Below are 19,458 nucleotides of genomic sequence, written 5' to 3' on the forward strand. Positions count from 1 at the left end.
GTGCAACCCATTTTTAAATTGGCAACAAAAAATAGCAACAAAAACAAAACTAGACAGATTCATGTTTTCCATGTTCAGCCAAAATGGGCTTTTGCATATTTTGAGGGATTTTGTATTATTACATTTAGAGTTTTTTTTAGCTTTCTAGTAATTTTGAAAAATCCATGTTTTTTTCTTTTATAGAAACTAGGGATAATTATAATTCATCCATTATAAATTTGTATAAATAAGCACGTAATGAAAAGTGTGCAAGAACAGCGTAAAAGTCATTTTCTGAGGCATATTTCAGAATGAGGTGGATGAATGAGATAATAAGGTGGGTGAATAGAATAGTTTGAAAGTAAGAGTGTTGATTTTGTATATACTGGCCAATAATTTTTTTTGTAGGGGTGAAAATACAGAAAATATTTGCTTATTATCTGAGTTTTGACCTTGTTCAGACAAAAGTATTAACCAATGTAACATAAATGTTATGGGCTGTGAACATTGTATTTTTAAGAAGTTAGGCAATTTGACTTGCCAAAAGAAATTATTCCTCTGCTGGGAGATAAGAAAGCAGGGCTGCAGATAAAAAAGAGATAAAGGTTTCAGTGATGGTTATGGTGAAGTTTTATTAGACAATTTACAGTAAAAAACCTAGGTTTGAAGGATGAAAAAAGAATTCAGGTCTCCTTAATCATCTTCTAGGCTTCTAATATTTATTGAGTTATTTACCAGTTATTAGATTGCTTTGTTTATATGGATGTTTTATTTTGCAAAATAGTGGCCCAAATTATGATGTATTCATTTAATGACAATATTTTCATTATGAATATTTTATAAAATAAAATATAATAAGTTTAACAACATGAATCATAATGCTTATGAAAAATACAATAAAACATAAATTTTTATTCTTCTTTCCATACTATTTATTACCAATGAAATACATGCTATTCAGGCTACACCGATATAATATGAAGAGGTCATTTCCTCCAAAGTACAAATTGAGCCTTCAACAGTGGGTAAGTGACCACGTTGTTCTTGGAAGCTCTACTTCAGTTCAAACTTTTAAGTTCAGGGTATGCTTGTAGACATTAAATTGGACATGAAAAAAATAATTAAGGGGTTTCTTGGGTAATCTTATCAACCAATAGAGGCTAACAGCCATTTGTAAGCATCAATTCCTCTAGCTTAATCCATGTCTCTAAGGAGGTAAGAAGTCACTTTATGTTTCTAGTCAGCTCGATTGACATGAATAGGTAAAATGACTCTAGCTGATTTCTCATCAGGATATCTGTGTAGTCTATCCCATGTCTGACGTAGGATGTGATATAAAAACAAAAGATTAAAAGGATCTTTTTAAAAAATCTAGAAAATAAAACAAAAAAAAGCTAGTGAATAAATAGCTCACACCAGATTATAATTAAGGTAGAGGAAATTTCCAAAATGTAAACCATAAAAATAATTATCAAAAAACAAAACCCTAAGTGAAAAGAACAAAGCTGGAGACATTATCCTACCCGACTTCAAACTATAATACAGGGATTACACTAACCAAAACAGCATGATAGTGGTACAAAAACAGACACATAGACGAATGCAGCAGAACAGATTGCCCAGATATAAGGCTGCATATCTATAACCATCTGATTTTTGACAAAGCTGAGAAAAAACAAATGGGGAAAGGATGCACTATTCAGTAAATGGTGCTAGGATAACTGGCTAGCTACATGTGGAAGATTGAAACTGGATCCCTTTCTTATACCACATATAAAAATTAACTCGAGATGGATTAAAATCTTAAATGTCAAACCCATAACTATAAAAACCCTGGACGACAACTTAGGCAATACATAGGAATGGGCAAAGATTTTATAACAAAGATGACAAAAGCAATGCAACAAAAGCAAAAATTGACAAATGGAATCAAATTCAACTAAAGAGCTTTCACACAGCAAAAGAAACGATCATCAGAGTGAACAACCTACAGAATAGGCGAACATTTTTGCAAACTATGAATCTGACAAAGGTCTATTCCTTAAATTCTATAAGAAATTTAAGCAAAGTTAAAGCAAAATCAAATAACGCCATTTAAAAGTGGGCAAAGGACATGAACAGACACTTCAAAATAATACATACATGTGACCAATAATCATAAGAAAGAAAGCTCAACATCACTGATCATTAGAGAAATGCAAATCAAAACTGCTATGAGATGTCACCTCAAACCAGTCATAATGGCTAGTACTAAAAAGTCAAAAAATAACAGATGTTGGCATGGTTGTGAAGAAAAAGGAATGCTTATACATTGCTGATGGGAGTGTAAACCATTGTGGAAAACAGTTTGGTGATTTCCTCAACGGCCCAAAAGCAGAACTACCATTTCACCCAACAATTCCATTATTAGGTATATGCCCAAATGAATATAAATTGTTCTATCATAAAGACACATACATGCCTATGGGTTCATTGCATCACAATTCACAATAGTAATGACATGGAATCAACATTAATACCAATCAATGGTAGACTGGATAAAGAAAATGTGGTATACATACATCATGGAATACTGTGCAATCACAAAAAAGAATAACATCATGTCCTTTGCAGAAACATGAATGGAGCTGGAAGCCATCATCCCTAGCAAAGTAATGGAGGAACAGGAACTATTTGGAAGACCAAATACCTCATTTTCTCACTTACAAGTGGGAGATAAATGATGAAAACACATGGACACAAAGAGGGGAACAACACACATGGGGGTCTACCGAAGGGCAGAGAGTAGGAAGATGGAAAGGTTCAGGAATATTGGGTACTAAGGCTTAATGCCTGGGTGAAAAAATAATCTGTACAATAAACCTGCATGTACAATAAACCTACATACAAACTTGCACATATATCCCTGAACTTAAAGGCCAAAACAAAACAAAAAGCAAACAAAACAAAGCCAACCAAAGCTCCACACTGAAGACTTGTTTTAAATTCCATTATCATCACTAATAATTGTGGAATATTTGATAAACTGTTAAATTTCCTTGAAATTTAGTTTCTTTGAAGAAAAATTGAAATGAAAATATTTAATTTGAAAAGTTATGGAGGTTTGTTAAATTCCTTTTGCTTTGTCTTGCCCTCTATCTCAACATTTAGTAATTCTACATGAAAAATTAAGACATACTAGAAACTTAGAAGGTATCAGAACTTTATTGAAAAGCAGATCTCCATATGCGTATTGCCTGAGGGAATCTCAGAAAAAGATTATCTTATTTTTACATTAGAAATACAGTTAAAATTCATAGAAAACTAAAGTTTGGCAGATTTGAAAGATGTTTTCAGTGTCTTTATTCTGAACTAAAAAGGGTCATTCCATCAACGAAGTGTAATGTAGGAGAAACAACTTGAAACCCGAAAGTACTTTTACTTTTCTGTGTAAACAAAGGAAAGTCATTCTTTTCTCTATGGACCTCATTTCCTCAGTACTACATAGAATATGGTTTAGTATTCTATAAAATAACATGAGAGAATGATCTCTCAACTTTAATGTGTTATGATCATTATTGCAGGTCTATTCTTGAGTGTGTCATTTTCCAGCACTGTGTTAAGAGCATCTGATAATACCTCATTTAACTTTTATTTAAACCTGCAAAATAACTGTTATTATACTTGTGCAAATGAATAAACTGAGGCACAGGAAGCTGATATCCCTGGTATGACAGCTACCAAGTTTTATAGCCAGGATTGAACCTGTCTTGCTGACTATAAAACCAGGATTCCTATCTAAAAATACTATTTTGTCCCTTAAAAAAAATCTTATTATTCTAGAATTCTCTATTTAGTATAATAAATAGTACATTATTTTTATTCATAAATAATAGGTAAAACCAAGTGCTAAGTCTTGTTGAGGAAAAAGCTACATGATCACATTACTTGTCCATGACTGATCTGTTCATTGTTCCTTCCATTTCTGACTGGCAGGTGCTAATGGAACAATGTTATTTTACAGAGCTTTTAAATTGTAATATATTTTTAATCCTATGCATTATCTTTGCAAAATCAAAAGACTTTCACAAGAATTTGACAAGTCTACAGATTTGAAAACAGTTGTACTTCCTTATGAAAAGGGAAAAATCTGTTCTCTGTTTATTCATATTCATATGCTGAACTTTTTAATACTCATGTAAGGAGGGTGGACATAACAGTTCTAGAAACAACATTAAAATATAAATGGAACACAAGCACTCCACTGGGAGGAGTTAACTTTGCTTACAAAGTAGAACTGTACTTTTTATAAAGATGATCTTCTTGAGCAGGCAGTATGAGCCAACAGAAAGAGCTAAGAGATGCTCAGTGAGAAAGATTTTTTCCATTTATTTTATTCATATAAATGCCTTTATCATTTTTAAAAACTGCTCATTCTATTTTTGTTAAACAGCATTCACTCAATAAGCTCAATGTTTACTTCATGTTCTGTTTCCTCTTAAAAATTCAGGGCCATTGGAATTGCTATAATTATATATGTGAAAAGAGGACACAGAGTTAACAATGAAGTTTACTCAGATTTACCTCATTTATAATGATCCAGTGACAGTCAAAAGCAACCAAATTAGTCTCCACAACCTAGAATAGAAAACAAACCAGCTATCAGTCAAAATTAATCAGGCAAAACAAACCAAACTAAATGAATATACTTTGCAAATGACAAAAAATGAATTGTATATTAGAAAGGACTTTGTTACTCAATTGAAGATGGAAAAATCATTAGCAAAAACACTTTAGAAGCATTTGTGTTTGACACAAAGATGCATTGTAGACTTGCTAATTAAATTCAAAAATATAATTCATCAAAACCTAGAAAACCATGGGTTTCAGCAGAAAAAATATCTAAATAAAATATTCTGTCTTGTGATTCAACTGAGAATGGAATTAAAAGTTCAAATCACACTCCCTACTCAAAACAAACTCTGATAGCTTTTTATCATCTACCTAATAAATATCAAAGTACATAGCTCCCACAATCTGGCTCTAATTTAATATTCTTGTCTTCTGCTACTTCTCTGTGTATGTGCTTTCTACTGTTTTGACTCTGTAAACTGCTCTGTATTCTCCTAAAAATCTTTGTCATGTGTATTCTAAAATGTTCTAATTCTAAAATTATCTGAAAGTTAAATACTAAAACTGATAAGCAACGTATTAGCATTAAAGCATGGGTAGGAAATTTTAGTAGCTTTCAGTTGGTAATAAGATGTAAAGAAATAAAGTATATTTACAAGGAAAAACAAAAATATATGGGCAGCCCTCTTGTTCGACTAACTTCAGATACATTTATTCTAAGTGATTCTTGGCTTAGGCCAAAAAAGGAAGGCTTAGATGTGTGTGTTTGTGTGTGTGTGTGTGTGTAGTAGGGGCACTATCTGTATCGAGATTTCCACTCTACCAAATCTTATCATACATATTCTAAGACATGTTCTCATTTATGCATGGCACTGCATATAATAGGTAAGGCTACTTTATAAGAGGTCATTCTGCTATTTTTTGAAAGAATACTCAATGATTAGGTTTCAGATAAAGATGCTTTCCAATAGATATCAAGGAGTTGTTATAAAATGTGAATTGCATTTTGGTGGCTATTCTTTGTCCTACTGAGAAATACCTGCCAAGGGGTGCATTGTGTCACAAAAAATAAAATTGGAAATATATTTGGTATGTGATTCAGTGTTTTTTCAAAGTATGTAATAGTTGCAGAATCTTTGTTTTTTAATAGTTGGTGCAAGTTTCATACTATTTTATACATTGTGTTGGTCCCTCAGACTTTACTGAGATGTACAGATTATAAATAAGAGAGAATTGAAGATATAATTATCAGTTTTGAAATAGATGCATAATCAACTTACAGGTGAAATTTAAAATATAACTTACGGCAGTTTTCAGTTTAGCTTTAAAAAAATCCCACTTTATACAAGTTATGGTAATCCTTATTTCTAATTTCCTGATTTTTAAAAATCATCTTAGAGACAAATAATGAATAATTTATTAACAATAAAAAGCACTAGAAAATACGTGGGACTGCATTAGAATTAAAAGACTTCAAACTGGAAACTCAGATATAAGGAAAGTGGGTTTCTCAAGAAAATAAAGAGAAATATGTTGTACAATGGAGGAAAACACTACTAAAGTATGTAACTAGAAAGAATTCAGAGAAAAAGAAATAAATACCAATATATAGGCAGTATAGATTTAAAATACTTCTGAGGCAGTAGTAGTAGAGTGGTTCAATTTAGCTTAAATTATCCTCCTTTTAAGCTAAATAATAATCTGCACCATATAATCAAATAAAGCAAAATTTAAGCTATAAGCATTCTGCATTACCTGTAGAAATTACTAAATGAGAAGTTGTTTTGTGTAACAGCATTTATGGACTAAGTAGAAGGTAAGCGATAGGACGATAACTTATCAGTAACTTAACTAGAACATGAAATTTACTCATTGCTCTTCATCTAAAATATTTTAGGCAAAAGTATGAAATAATATTGAGGCACAAATCTTGTATTTCAGTGAAGAAGAAAGACAAATGTGTTGTCTAAGCCAATGATTCTACTAGTTGTACTTAGGGTTGCTTTGTACTTTGGTTGCTTAGGGTCAGCAAGGAGATAATCTCTCCTTCTGGTCTTTGGTTTTATTCATGAGTATTAACATACAAGATAGTTTAGCAGTATAAATTTATTACAAGCAAACAATTTTTAGCACATTACTACAGATAACTAAATAAACCATCTATCTTCATGTTCTAAATTGATAGTGCTTCATTATACTTAGGTGTGCACTAAGTATCTGAGAACCTTGAGTATGAGTACTGTATGTCTTAATGTGCATTTTTGAGTAAGAGTCTACTGTAATCACTTTCGGGTTCTCAAGCTCTCAGGTCTTCTACCAGTTCTATAGGACCAGCTATTCCAAAATCATTAGTCCTAAAGTTTAGTCTCCAATTAAGGTTACTAAATGAATTTTTAAAATACCCTGCCCTATAAATAAATGAGTGGATACGAAGCTTATCAGAAAAACTAGACTATATTAATAGCATAATCATTTAAAGTCACCTCAATTTTTAAGCAAAGTGAAGGATTCATGTAGTAGAAACTGCTGATAATCATGAAAATCCATTCTCTCCTTCTGCTAGGACACTCAGCTAGGCTACACTTCCCATCCTTCATTGCACGGTAGAATTACAAGCCCATGTGACTGAGTTCTAAGCCAATAGATTGTGAGCAGAGTGATATATGCCACTTTCAAACCTGATCCATAAAACCTCCCATGTGTTTGTGTCTGCTCTCTTTCCATTCCAGTTTACTAGGATTGTGATCTCATGCCCAGAGGACCTTGGAAGCCACAATAGTTCCAGTGCATGGAGCAGTCTCCCCTTTCCTACTCTCTGTTGTGGTACTTGAGCTGACATGAAACAAACCTTTGTAGTGGGACATTACATTTTGGGTCTACTTGTTAGAGTAATTTAGCCCATCTTATCTTTAATGCAAAGCATTTCTATTAACTACAGTTATACACATTTTTCTAATCTTAATAAATTTTAATAAACATACTTACTAGAGTAACTTTTACTTCTGTAATTCCATAAAGGCATGATTTCAAAATTACACAATACTTGTTGGCCTTTTCAAGAGTATTGAATATCCAAACACCACATGTTCTCACTCATAAGCGGGTGTTGAACAATGACACATGGACACAGGAAGGGGAATATCACACATTGGGGTCTGTCAGGGAGTGGGGAGGTAGGACAGGGATGGCAAGGGGTTGGGGGGCTAAGGGAGGGATAGCATTAGGAGAAACACCTAATGTAGATGATGTGGTGATAGATGCAGCAAACCACCATGGCACATGTATAACTAGGTAACAAACTTGCACATTCTGCCCATGTATCCCAGAACTTAAAGTATATATAAAAAATAATATTTAATATTTAGAACTTTTTTTTACAAACACATTTTTATCTGGAGAAGAAAAACCAATTATACTAGAATGGTACTTAAGAATAAAAAGACATGTCTTTTTAATTATATATCAACGTATATGCAATATACACAACTAAAATCCATGTATTATTATTGTGACACCATGTTTCACTTTTTTTGTAATGTTCTACACAGAAAGCTAATTCTTCCATTTATTATCTGAGAAAATGTTCACTAAAAGAGCGATATAATTTCCCTAGATGTAGGTTAACATCTTCATAACGAGTGGGCTGACATGAGTTATCTGATTTTTTGTAATCGAATGTTACCAAAAAAAAAAAAAAAAAGTTAAAAAGCTGCTGATGCTGGGTGCAGTGGCTCATGCCTATAATCCCAGCACTTTGGGAGGCCACAGCAGGTGGATCACGAGGTCAGGAGTTCAAGACCAGCCTGGCCAACATAGTGAAACTCTGTCTCTACTAAACATACAAAAATTAGCTGGGCATGGTGGAACATGCCTGTAATCCCAACTACTCAGGAAGCTGAAGCAGAAGAATCATTTGAACCCAGTAGGTGGAGGTTGCAGTGAGCCAAGATTGTGCCATTGTACTCCAGCCTGGACAACAAAAGTGAGAATCCATCTCAGAAAAAAAAAAAGTCACTGAATGAAAAGGTAACTGGTTTCAGTAATGGAAGGAGCATTTAGTACGGAGATTAAAAAGATCACATGGAGGTCAGTGGCGTAGACCTTGGAAATTCAGTAAGCTTTGAGTTCTCTCACTTAAATGAGTAGTATATTATATATATACACACACTCATACACACACACATATATAAAAGTATGTATAGTAGTATGATATATATATATTCAGTGAAACATAATAGATGTATATATATGCATTGCATATCACTTCAAAGAGGTTAAAACTCACAGTAGAAGTAGAATTAGAGGAAAAAAGGAGAAAATGGAGCAATAATGTTGTTTATTAGCTCATTATCAAATTGAGCTAATATAGAGTGAGCACTCTTACAAAAAATTTGCATAAAAAAATTTCTGAGCTCTTTGTGTAGATAACAGAAGACAACTATTATAAATCACAAATCAATTCACCTGATTGTTTTCATATTTTTAAATCATGTTGATCATTCCACTTCGTAACACTTGCCGCTATATAAATGCTGTATCACACCAGCGGCATTACTAACTGGAGGACTAAATTACTTCTGGAATTTAGAAGTTATTTAAAGATAAGCTAAAATTTTTAAATTCTTTATATTTACTTCCACAGGAAAATTGCTTTCTTTTCCCACTTCCCTTTTCTAAATAGCCTATCTTCTAATCTCCTGTTTTAGCAGTGAACAAATTTGAAATCAATGAAAGGAATTAAGAAATTTGATAGCAAGTTTCCTTTTTTCCTTTGGAACCTATTGAATATCTAAGCACATCATTGTTTTTTGGGATCATTGTGTAAATTCTTAGAAATATTTTACAAGCTCATAAACACTAGTTGTGCTTTTTAAACAAAAATTTCAAAAAGTTTTCAGTTATAAAATATTTATGGTATTAAAATAATATTTATTATCATAATAAGAACATTGCCTAAAAGGACATATTATGTTTGGCCTTTCAAAAAAACAATGTAGCATCTCTTAAAAAAAATACTATCCAATGGGGATTCTATTTAATAGTATGTTTGGTTATCAAAGTAACAGGAAAAACTGAGGTATGGATTTCCTTTGGTAATGTGTTTCCTCTCTTCCTCTTATCCCATAGTTCTCTTTTATCATTATACATGTGCACATTAATAGTGTAAAAACAGCATGACATGTTCATATAGAGTTGATGCAGCTTTGATATATAATAATATAATTATAACAAATGAAACTATCCCACCTCCCAAGAAGCTGAGCTTACTATAAGGGAATTGCGCAAAAAAGAAAAAAAAAATCAAGTCCTGTCAGGAAGACAAGCAATGAGTAAGGACAGACCATCTGTCACTGGCAGGAACTTTAGAACTTCTGAATCTTTAGAAAAAGCTCGACAATTTATCACAGTGTCTTCAATCATTCATTCTCAAATCTTTAGATGTGCTAAATATAACACAATCCAAAGCAGGGAAATCAACAACACTGCCTGAGCTTGTTTCTCACTGGTAATAAATGTGGAACAGTTCCTTCAAGTGCAGGGGACAATTTAATTGACTAAACAATAACAACAACATGTTGTTTTTCACTCAACCTTGTGGCTTAACTAAATTAAGCTTGTTCCCTTTGCAGGATGTACTAAATATTACACATTTATGCAGAGAGTTCCAGTGTTCTGTGCACCTGCAGCAGCAAAGGCATCAGGTGTTTGCTTCCCTATTTCTACTCCTTCCAAATGGTCAGGTGGAGACCAGCAAGTGGCATGCATAGGCAGAGGACATCAGCAGATGTACTGGAACAAGTGTCCAGAGAATCACTAAAGAGTGACTCCCTTCCTGACTTCTCATCTATAGCAATACCATAGCTTACTTATATCAGCATTTCTGGAACTATATTCTGAAGGACACTAGGTTCACTAACATTAGTGAGTTTTCCATAGCTAAGATTTAGAAATGTTGGGTTAAGCAAAGTTCAAAGTTCAACAGGTACTATTACGGCATTATCCCTCAAAGCTTTAAACAGGTTAACATAAATATAGAAATATAATTAACATAAAAATCATATTAATATATATTATTTTGCAGATTAATATTATAGAACAAATAGCTTTGAACTTGTGAGTGTAAGCTCTAAAGTTAGATTCAGTGCCTTCATTTTCTTAGTGTGACTTTGAGCAAATTGCAAACCGTATAAACATTTTTTCTTTTTTGTCAGTAAGAATAATGATAGTGCCCACATAATGGAATCAGAATAAAAATTAAATGAGACAATGGTATATGATAAACTGTCAGTAAATAGCAACTCCTTACATTTTAGTTCATGTGCCTATTGATCTTTAGAAGATATTTGGATGATAGAATATTCCAAATGGATTTGATCACAGAAACCATTTTTTTTTTTCCCACTGCAGGTGTCATGGGATTAATACAGTTTGGAAAATGTAGACTAGAATCAATGTTAATTTAGTCACACAGTTCTAAAAGTTCTAAAATATTATTAAAATGCCAGAAGGAATTTTGTGATTTTTAAATTGCAATCCCAAAACAATCCTACAGAGACCATGAAAGAGGAAAATATTTCCACAAAACAAAAACAAAAGATGACTTACTATATTTTATTTAAGACACAAATATATATGTAATGGTTTTGACCAAATGGCAATACTTGTTTTTCTTTTCTTTCATTTCTTAAATCCCTATTTAAAAACAAAATAAGACAAAATAAAACCACAATGTTCTCTCCAACAAAAGAGAGTGTGTAGTATATACAGTTTATAGTTATAGTGTATAATATATTTTTATCAAGGGCTTTGTGAATTTACAGTACAAACTACATCCAATTGCCTGAGTGTTGCTTCATATGGCCAAACTGCACTACTATAGAGTTCAGTTAAAACTAAACAAACACCAACCGAAAAAAAATTACAACTATCACAAATACTATGTGTGAAATATAGTGACACTACAAAGCTCCAACCTTCTCAAGGTACAGTAAACATGTACATAACCTGAGTTTTGTTTTCATCGCTTGTTTTCTTTAGCTTGTTGCTGTTGTTTTTCTCAAAAGAACTGAAGCCATGATACAGGGAGACTGGAGCATTATTGGTTTAGATTCTATTTTTAAATCCCAAGAATATCCAGCAGATGGCATTAGTAATCCCTCACGCCAACATTGGACAACAAGGGGACATTCTGAAAGGACTGCCTTGTTTGCATTTCCCCTTGAGCTCAGCATGGATCCTCAACTGTCTTCTGTTCTTATCCAAGCAGCCACTATCTGCCATTTCACTCTGTGCTTTTTTTGCTTTAAAATCTCTGCTCTGATCTTCCAGCTGGAAGACAAATACACTTTCATCCAAATCCTCTTGCCATTACTGCCAAAGTTATTTCATAAACTGATATGCTAGATTTATTGTTACTGCTGTGCAATGGGCCTTCCCACACCCCGCGGGAGATGAAAATACGCCACCACTGAGACGTAGCCAACACCATGCTACCTGCTCTGTTTCTTGATGTGTAAAGATGGGCGCTAATGCAAGAAATAGACTGCATTCATCATGTGGCATAGACCAATCTTCCTGTGTTCTCTATTACTGAACAAAGATTGAACCGTGATTAAAAGTAAATTCATGACTTCAGTACTTTACCTGATGAGTATAAAGATCTGACAATTATGGCCAGTGTCAGAAGCCACTATGCTACTGTCTTTAATTCCTTGTGAGTTTCTGCTGGCATTGGGTTTTTTTTTTTTTTTTTGGATGTTTGTTGTAGTGATTTAAGGTGCATTATGCCAAAGCATTAGAAAAAGCAGTGTTTGTTGAAGGGCCCCTCATCCCTTGCCTATTTTACCATATGCTAATATGTTAACTTTTGGCACCATCAGAAAATTACACTAAAACATGTATTTTCTGGTAGCTATTATTTTTTAATAGCTAAATGACCCTGGGCAGAGTAAATTAATTCTTAAGCATGACAGGCAAACAAATGAATATGAGTTCTTGGTTGGATTGTGATCAATGCTTAAAATGGCGATTTGGGGGCAAATTGGCACTTAATTGCTGGGATTTATGAACTAAGGCTTTCTTGCTATCTTGAAGCCAATACAGAAAAAAATAAAGTTCTTAAAGTCTATTGATCATGTCTAAATGCAATATATGAGCTCTTCACAGCTGTGGACTTTCATGCTTTGCTTTGTTCCTTTTGATCTCTTCTTAGTTTCTCTTTGACAACGTGTTTCTCATAACTCATATCATGAACAAAATGTCAAACCCTTCCCACCCCTACCTCCCTAACCCCAAGGAGTATTATCCCCACCCTTGGCTTGCCTGACACTCTGAGCCAACCTGTATCCCGGCCTTAATGAAATTGTAGTTAGCTATGTAAGTGGCTGTGAGGGTCATGCTGTATATATTTTATATACCCCTTAGTCCCTCAGGTTCAGCTATAACGGCTTTCCTGCTGGTCCTTCAGTATAGTTCAGCATTTGTCTTTATGTTGCCTCCTGGATTGCTCTTCCATTAGAGACAAACACATAGCCCCCTCCTTCATTTCATTTAGGTATCTGCATGTCACTTCATCAGGCATGACTTCTATAATCATCCATTTCTTTTCCCCCATGCATCTGTTACTTTTGTCCTATTCTTTAGAGCATTTATCCCACCTGAGACAAATGAACATACACACACACAGTCACTTATTTACTATCTCTTTCTGTGCCATAGAATAAGCTTCATGGGAGTAAGAACTTCATTTTGATCACTGGTCTATCTCTTTACAGTAAACAACACATAGTAGGGTTTCAATAAAATGGATTGCCAGAAACAGGTCAGATTTTTTTTTTTTTTCTAAATGTTGCTTGTGTAAAGAAGAGAACCAAATAGCCCTAACTCGTGCTTATACATCTGTGGATATCCCTACCTCACATAGGACTAAACTATTTGATAAGCTGATATAGAAAAGAAGCAATCAGAAAAAAAATTAAAACAATTAAATCAGAAAATGAATCAATTTACATTTTCCAAAGTGAGAAGATCTTAATTTTTTACATAGTAATTCATTATAGAAATATTAAATTTGAAATCTACAAAGCCAAATACCTCAGGATTTGGAGACTATCTGGTACTAGAAAAAGAAAATAAAATTTGAATAAATGGGCTTGAGTTCAAATGTTAGGCCTCCTTAATTGTAAACTGGTACGTTACATATACTGAATCTCAGGTTCCTGATGAGCTGAATGACAAGTCTATACTAAATTTAAGTCTATATTATTTAATTAACAAACAAAGCCAATGTTCCAGAGCTAAAGCATCTGGAACATTACATGTGTTCAAAAATAATTTAAGCCACTGTAGTACTTTTGAAAGTACTTATAACTGGTCATGCTTCACAGCATTTATTCTATTCAGTAAATGCTTATGGAATGCTACTTACAGTATGTCAATAATATAAGCTAATATTTGTTGAGTGCTTATGATGTATGATACTATGTGTTTATATACATATACACACACATACATAAATATATAGATCATAATTTAATTCTGACAAAATCTTTATCACGCAAGCACTAAAACGATGTTCATTTTAAAGATGAAGAAACAGAGGGATAAAAAGTTAAAGTAACTCACCGCAATCATAAAGTTAAATAGGAGTGGATGCCAGAGCCAATAATCAGTAAATAAATGTTCTATAAACTTTTCTCATAGCCCTCTGTTTCTAATTGCAGAACCTGTTATGCAATTTTCAATATTAGAATAACACTTACACTGAATGTTGCAGCTCATTTTGTGGGATACATGGGACTTTTGTTTATTTAAACTCTACTATGTTAACTTATGTGCATCCACTGTATAACCGATAGAGAAAGAGACTAAACCATAGAAGACTTTGAAAAATAAAGGTAATTCCATGACTATTTGCCTTAAAGTGGTATAAGAAAATATGCTTTTCCTTTAGTAAGACTTAGTTTTCATATTCTTTTCAGAATGTGGACAATTTGCTACATTGGTTAACTGATCAAACATTACATATATGCACATGCATACACATACATATAAATGTATATTCCTGATGCTTAACCAGAGAAATGTTTGCACCTGACTCTTAACTAGAGAAACAGTTTTCTGTTCCTGTTCTTTCATCACAACAAAACTTCCCATTGTCACCAGAGGAGGAAAATCAAAAGGCTTCTAGAGAAGACATTGGACAATGATTCTTAGATACTGTACCAATAAAACAATATGACAATTAAGCATGTCGTTTCTAAAGTTAGTTAGTTTACTACTCTTCTTACATTAATGAAAATCCTTGTATAGCTTGGGAGTATCCTGTTATAAGTAGCTCATCATTGATGAAGGTACTATGGAAGCTCATTGTTACTCATTACAAAACATTCCTAGTTCAATATTTCTGTTATATTTGTGCATTTTCAATATTACATGGGGATTTTGCTTTCTAGAATTTTAAGAGTGGCATAAAATGTGGATGAGTCTACTAAAATTAAGACTTCACAGGAAAAAAATTCAAAAGGTCTTATTGTTTTTGCTATACAAAGTATCCAAAAGAAAAAGTGGAGAAATGCAAAATGTGAATTTGCATGTCCATATTCCTAAGTGTTTGTCATTTTCAACGTAAGCTCAGGAGGACAGTCTTTGAAATGTTTCCTAAATCAGAACAGGACCTTCGAGCTTTCTGGGGTTTCTAAATTTCTTTCATAGTTTGTTCTATATAAAGCAGCTTTGTGGCCTACTGTAAAAAATGTTTTCAAATGGTGTTGGACTCGACAGCATGCACACTTTCCAGAACTCTAAGCAACTGACTCCCCTGCCTGTGTTATTTCACTAGGGTGAAGTATAAACTACCTTTTCTTACCATTGAAAAATTACTTTATGGTGTTTCAACTGTGTTTAGTAACAAAATGTCAGTTGAAACCGAGGCACCAACTGTCAACTGCTCAAACAAAAAGTCACTTGAAGAGCAGAATTATACAATTTGACAAAGGAACCCATGGTATGATCACATAAAGCAAGAACACTGAAAGATGACTTTTAATGTTCTTGCTTTATGTGATCATACCATGGGTTCCTTTGTCAAATTTTAGTGATCATAACCTTTTAAAAAAATTTTACATGTATGTTTATCTGTCAGTGTTTATGACTGCAAACTTCCTATGAAACAATTAGAATTACTATGAATACCATTTATATTTCTTAGAATTCACTGTTCTACCTTTCCTAGAAATGGAACACACAAATGTGTGCTTTGGTGTTATTGCAAATTTATGGCTTCTAACCCGTAGTTAATGCTGATCCTCATTCTTTAATTTATAGTCAGTTCTGTTCTTCTATTCTAAAGGCAGTGACAATTCAACCTTCCAGTGTATTGACATGTCCCACCTCAAGGGCTCTGTCTCATCTTCTCTGCCTGATAATTTTGTCCAGCTTGTTTTGCCATATGCAAATGCAACCTGGAATCTTGTGTGTGTTAGAATTACCGGAAATAAACTCTCAACCAGTGGGGCTGCAAGTAAATACATAAATGCTTGAGTCTCTCCACTCCATTCTGAGATTTATTCCACACACACTCTCTCAGTGGTTCTCCACAGGATTGAGACCCATTTGCCCACAGTCAGAACCCCTTCTTGCGAACACATTCTTGACTGACTTTTCTCCTTACCCTGTCTCATGTTCACCACTTCCTCACTTGTGCTTCCTGGGAATACCTCCTTAATAAGCCGGCTGCATTCAAGTCCTTATCTCAGGATTTGTACCACTAACTCAAACTGAGTCAGCCTTCCTATACAAATTACACAATTTGCTATATGAGGGAAATAGTCTTTCAGCTAAAATGAAGAAAAAAACTCTTAAGAATTAGAACATATGTTCCAACTGTTCTATACATTAAAAAATTAGAACAAAATTCTTGAGATATTAAAATTATTCACAGTCTGTCCATAGGAATTGTCTTCTTTTAATATACTCTTAAGCCACCCTCAGAATTCTAAAAAGCAGTGCGCAATGTATTTGAGGATTGTTTACGTCAATGGTGCTCAATTTTAGCATACATTATAATCATCTGGAAGGCTTATTAAACACAGATTGCTGGGCCTATCCCAATAGCTTCTGATTTAGAAGGTCTGTCAGGGGGTCTGAATATTTTTATTTCTAACAAGTTCTCCGTTGATGCAATATTGTAGGTTCAGTGAATGACGTTGAGATCCACTGATTTATAAAAAGTCCTGATCAAGGATTGAATGAATGTGATTACTTTGATTTGAGTCTATATTATTTAAATAATAAACAAAGTCATTCAACCTTTTTGACCACCTGCCAGGTACCAGACATATTGCCAGGTACTGGAGTCGTTTCAATGAGCAAGACAGAGTTTGTCCCTGTTCTAAATGAGCTTTCAGACTGGCTCTACTGGATATTTACTTGTATTATGAAAAGTATACCAATACCTGCCAGTCTACACATAATAGTCCAGGAGAAATAACTGAAGACATCCACCTTTTCATAGAAAGTCACAAACCTGTTTTAGAAAAAAGACTATCTTTTCAAGCCTATTGTAAAAAAAAGAAAAAGCTCATCTGAAATAAACTCTTGAAACACACTAAAGTGTTGTATTTATATGTCAATCATTGCTACACAAATCATAGCTTTGCACAAATTAATTTGATCATACATATTTTCTATTTGGGATGATGTTATTCACAAAAATTAAGTTTTCAGCATTTGTAAACAAACTTTTTTTCCCCACTATGATGTTTTGTGTTTCTTTTTGTTTTTCTTTTTTCATCTCAAGTAATAAGATCGGCTTTGAGTATAAACAACCAATTATATTCTAAAATACATCATTGGATTTCACTGTTTTTTATTTCTTATATTCCATTCCAGTTTCAACAGTAGGAATGAGCTCTGCTAAACTGTTAAATAAATGACGTATCAAAGCTTGCTTCAACTAACTCCAGGCAGATAAAGAGAAAAAAAACCTTGAAGATTACATTACATATTTCTGCCTTTCAGTCAGATTTTACTTTGAGAATCAATCTTTATTAGGAACTATAGAATGGGACTAAGGTGTGGTTCTGTTACTAGAGTTGAGGCCATAAATGCTGTGAGGTACAATTGTGGCACATAATTCAGGGGGTATCCTGGAGATGTATTGCCAAGACCTTCTTTGTCTACTTTAAAGAGGCATATACCCACTTTGAATCTCCCATATGTTTCATAGATTACAGAAATAATTATTACTGTTTCACAGTTAGCATGCATTCTAATTTGGCACAATTTCACAGCTTATTCATGTCAGAATACAAAAGCAAGAGAGCAAAGGATATATTATTCTATACTCACACTGCTATAAGGACATGCCTGAAACTGGGTAATTTATAAAGGAAAGAGGTTTAATTGAATCACAGTTCAGCATGGCTGAGGAGACCTCAGGAAACTTACAATCATGGCAGAAGGGGAAGCAAACACATCCATCTTCACATGGTGGCAGAAGGGAAAAGTACAGAGCAAAAGGGGAGAAAGCCTCTATAAAACCATCAGATCTCATGAGAACTCACTATCATGAGAATAGCGGCATGGAGGTAATTGACCCCATGATTCAATTACCTCCCTCTGGGTCTTTCCCAGGACACACGGGATCATGGTAACTACAATTCAAGATGAGATCTGGGTGGGGACACAGCCAAACCATATCAAAGTATCTATTTGATAATGATCTTTTGGTCTCTCTCAGACCCAAGGAGATGTGCTGACAGTTGTAATTCTGAGATCCACTTGTTTTCCTCTACAGAAAAATTTGAACACAGTCATAAAGCAGATTGACTGGTTAGCTTTAAAAGCCTTCCTTCCAAGATGGACTTGATGATAGAATTATTAGAAGATAATCTTCAGGAGTATTCTGGTAGTACTTATTCTTGAGATAATCAAGGACGAGGACATACTTGAAGTAAATATTCTGTGGTTTTGAACACCACGATTGTTGAAATAAGTGATCTGTTTTTGTTTGTTTTGCTTCTTTTGGTTTCTTTTGTAGCCCCATTGGTATAACACACTTTAAAAATATATGCACCCCACTACAGAACAAATCATTATTTCCTCATGAAATATGGCATGTTCTTATGAACACATTTTACCCTGATTTACAGTATGACTTACAGTGTGGTTAACTCAGGATAGTTTTAAAATCAACAGAAATCTCTTTTGCTCTTGTTGCCCAGGCTGGAATGCAAGGGTGTGATCTCGGCTCACTGCAACCTCCACCTCCTGGGTTCAAGCAGTTCTCCTGCCTCAGCCTTCCAGTATGCCTCCCATGGCTGGCTGAGGCAGGCAATTCTCCTGTGAACTGTGATTCAATTAGCCCACCACCATGCCTGGCTAATTTTTGCATTGTTACTAATGATGGGGTTTTGCCATGTTGGTCAGGCTGGTCTCGAACTCCTGACCTCAGGTCATCCACCCACCTCAGCCTTCCAAAGTGCTGGGATTACAGGCATGAGCCACAGTGCCAAGACTGAAATTTCCATTCTAAGACCTACTCATCCCTTGCTTTTAGGAATAAAATGTTTTATCTTACATTATAAGTTGTAAACTATTCACCGAAATGTTTACCATTCAAGTTTCTAATGTTAGAATTTAATAGAAAATATATGACCCACTGATCCCTTGCTTTTAGGAATAAAATCTTTTAAAATCTTTTATCTTACACTATAAGTTGTAAACTATTCCCTGAAGTGTTTATCATTCAAGTTTCTAATGTAAGAATTTAAGAGATAATGTACTTGTTAGAGAAGGCCATCTATTTTCCCAAAAACAGATTGTTGGCCTACAATAAGGCTTCATTTTTCAGGTTCTTTAAGTAAG

The 19,458-nt window shown here is 33.9% G+C and overlaps 1 protein-coding gene across 5 annotated transcripts in view; it reads right to left on the reverse strand.

Moving 5' to 3' along the window:
- The window catches only part of GRID2 (glutamate ionotropic receptor delta type subunit 2), a 1,554,413-nt gene that overhangs the window by 618,369 nt on the left and 916,586 nt on the right, over positions 1-19,458 (reverse strand). For all 5 annotated transcript variants that reach the window (XM_035294542.3, XM_035294543.3, XM_002745586.7 and 2 more), the window contains one exon: positions 4,543-4,596. In XM_035294542.3, the coding sequence (XP_035150433.1) occupies positions 4,543-4,596 (54 nt within the window). The remainder of the gene's footprint in view (positions 1-4,542; positions 4,597-19,458) is intronic.

The sequence above is a fragment of the Callithrix jacchus genome, chromosome 3 (genome assembly GCF_049354715.1).
Source record: "Callithrix jacchus isolate 240 chromosome 3, calJac240_pri, whole genome shotgun sequence".
Lineage (NCBI taxonomy): Eukaryota > Metazoa > Chordata > Mammalia > Primates > Cebidae > Callithrix > Callithrix jacchus.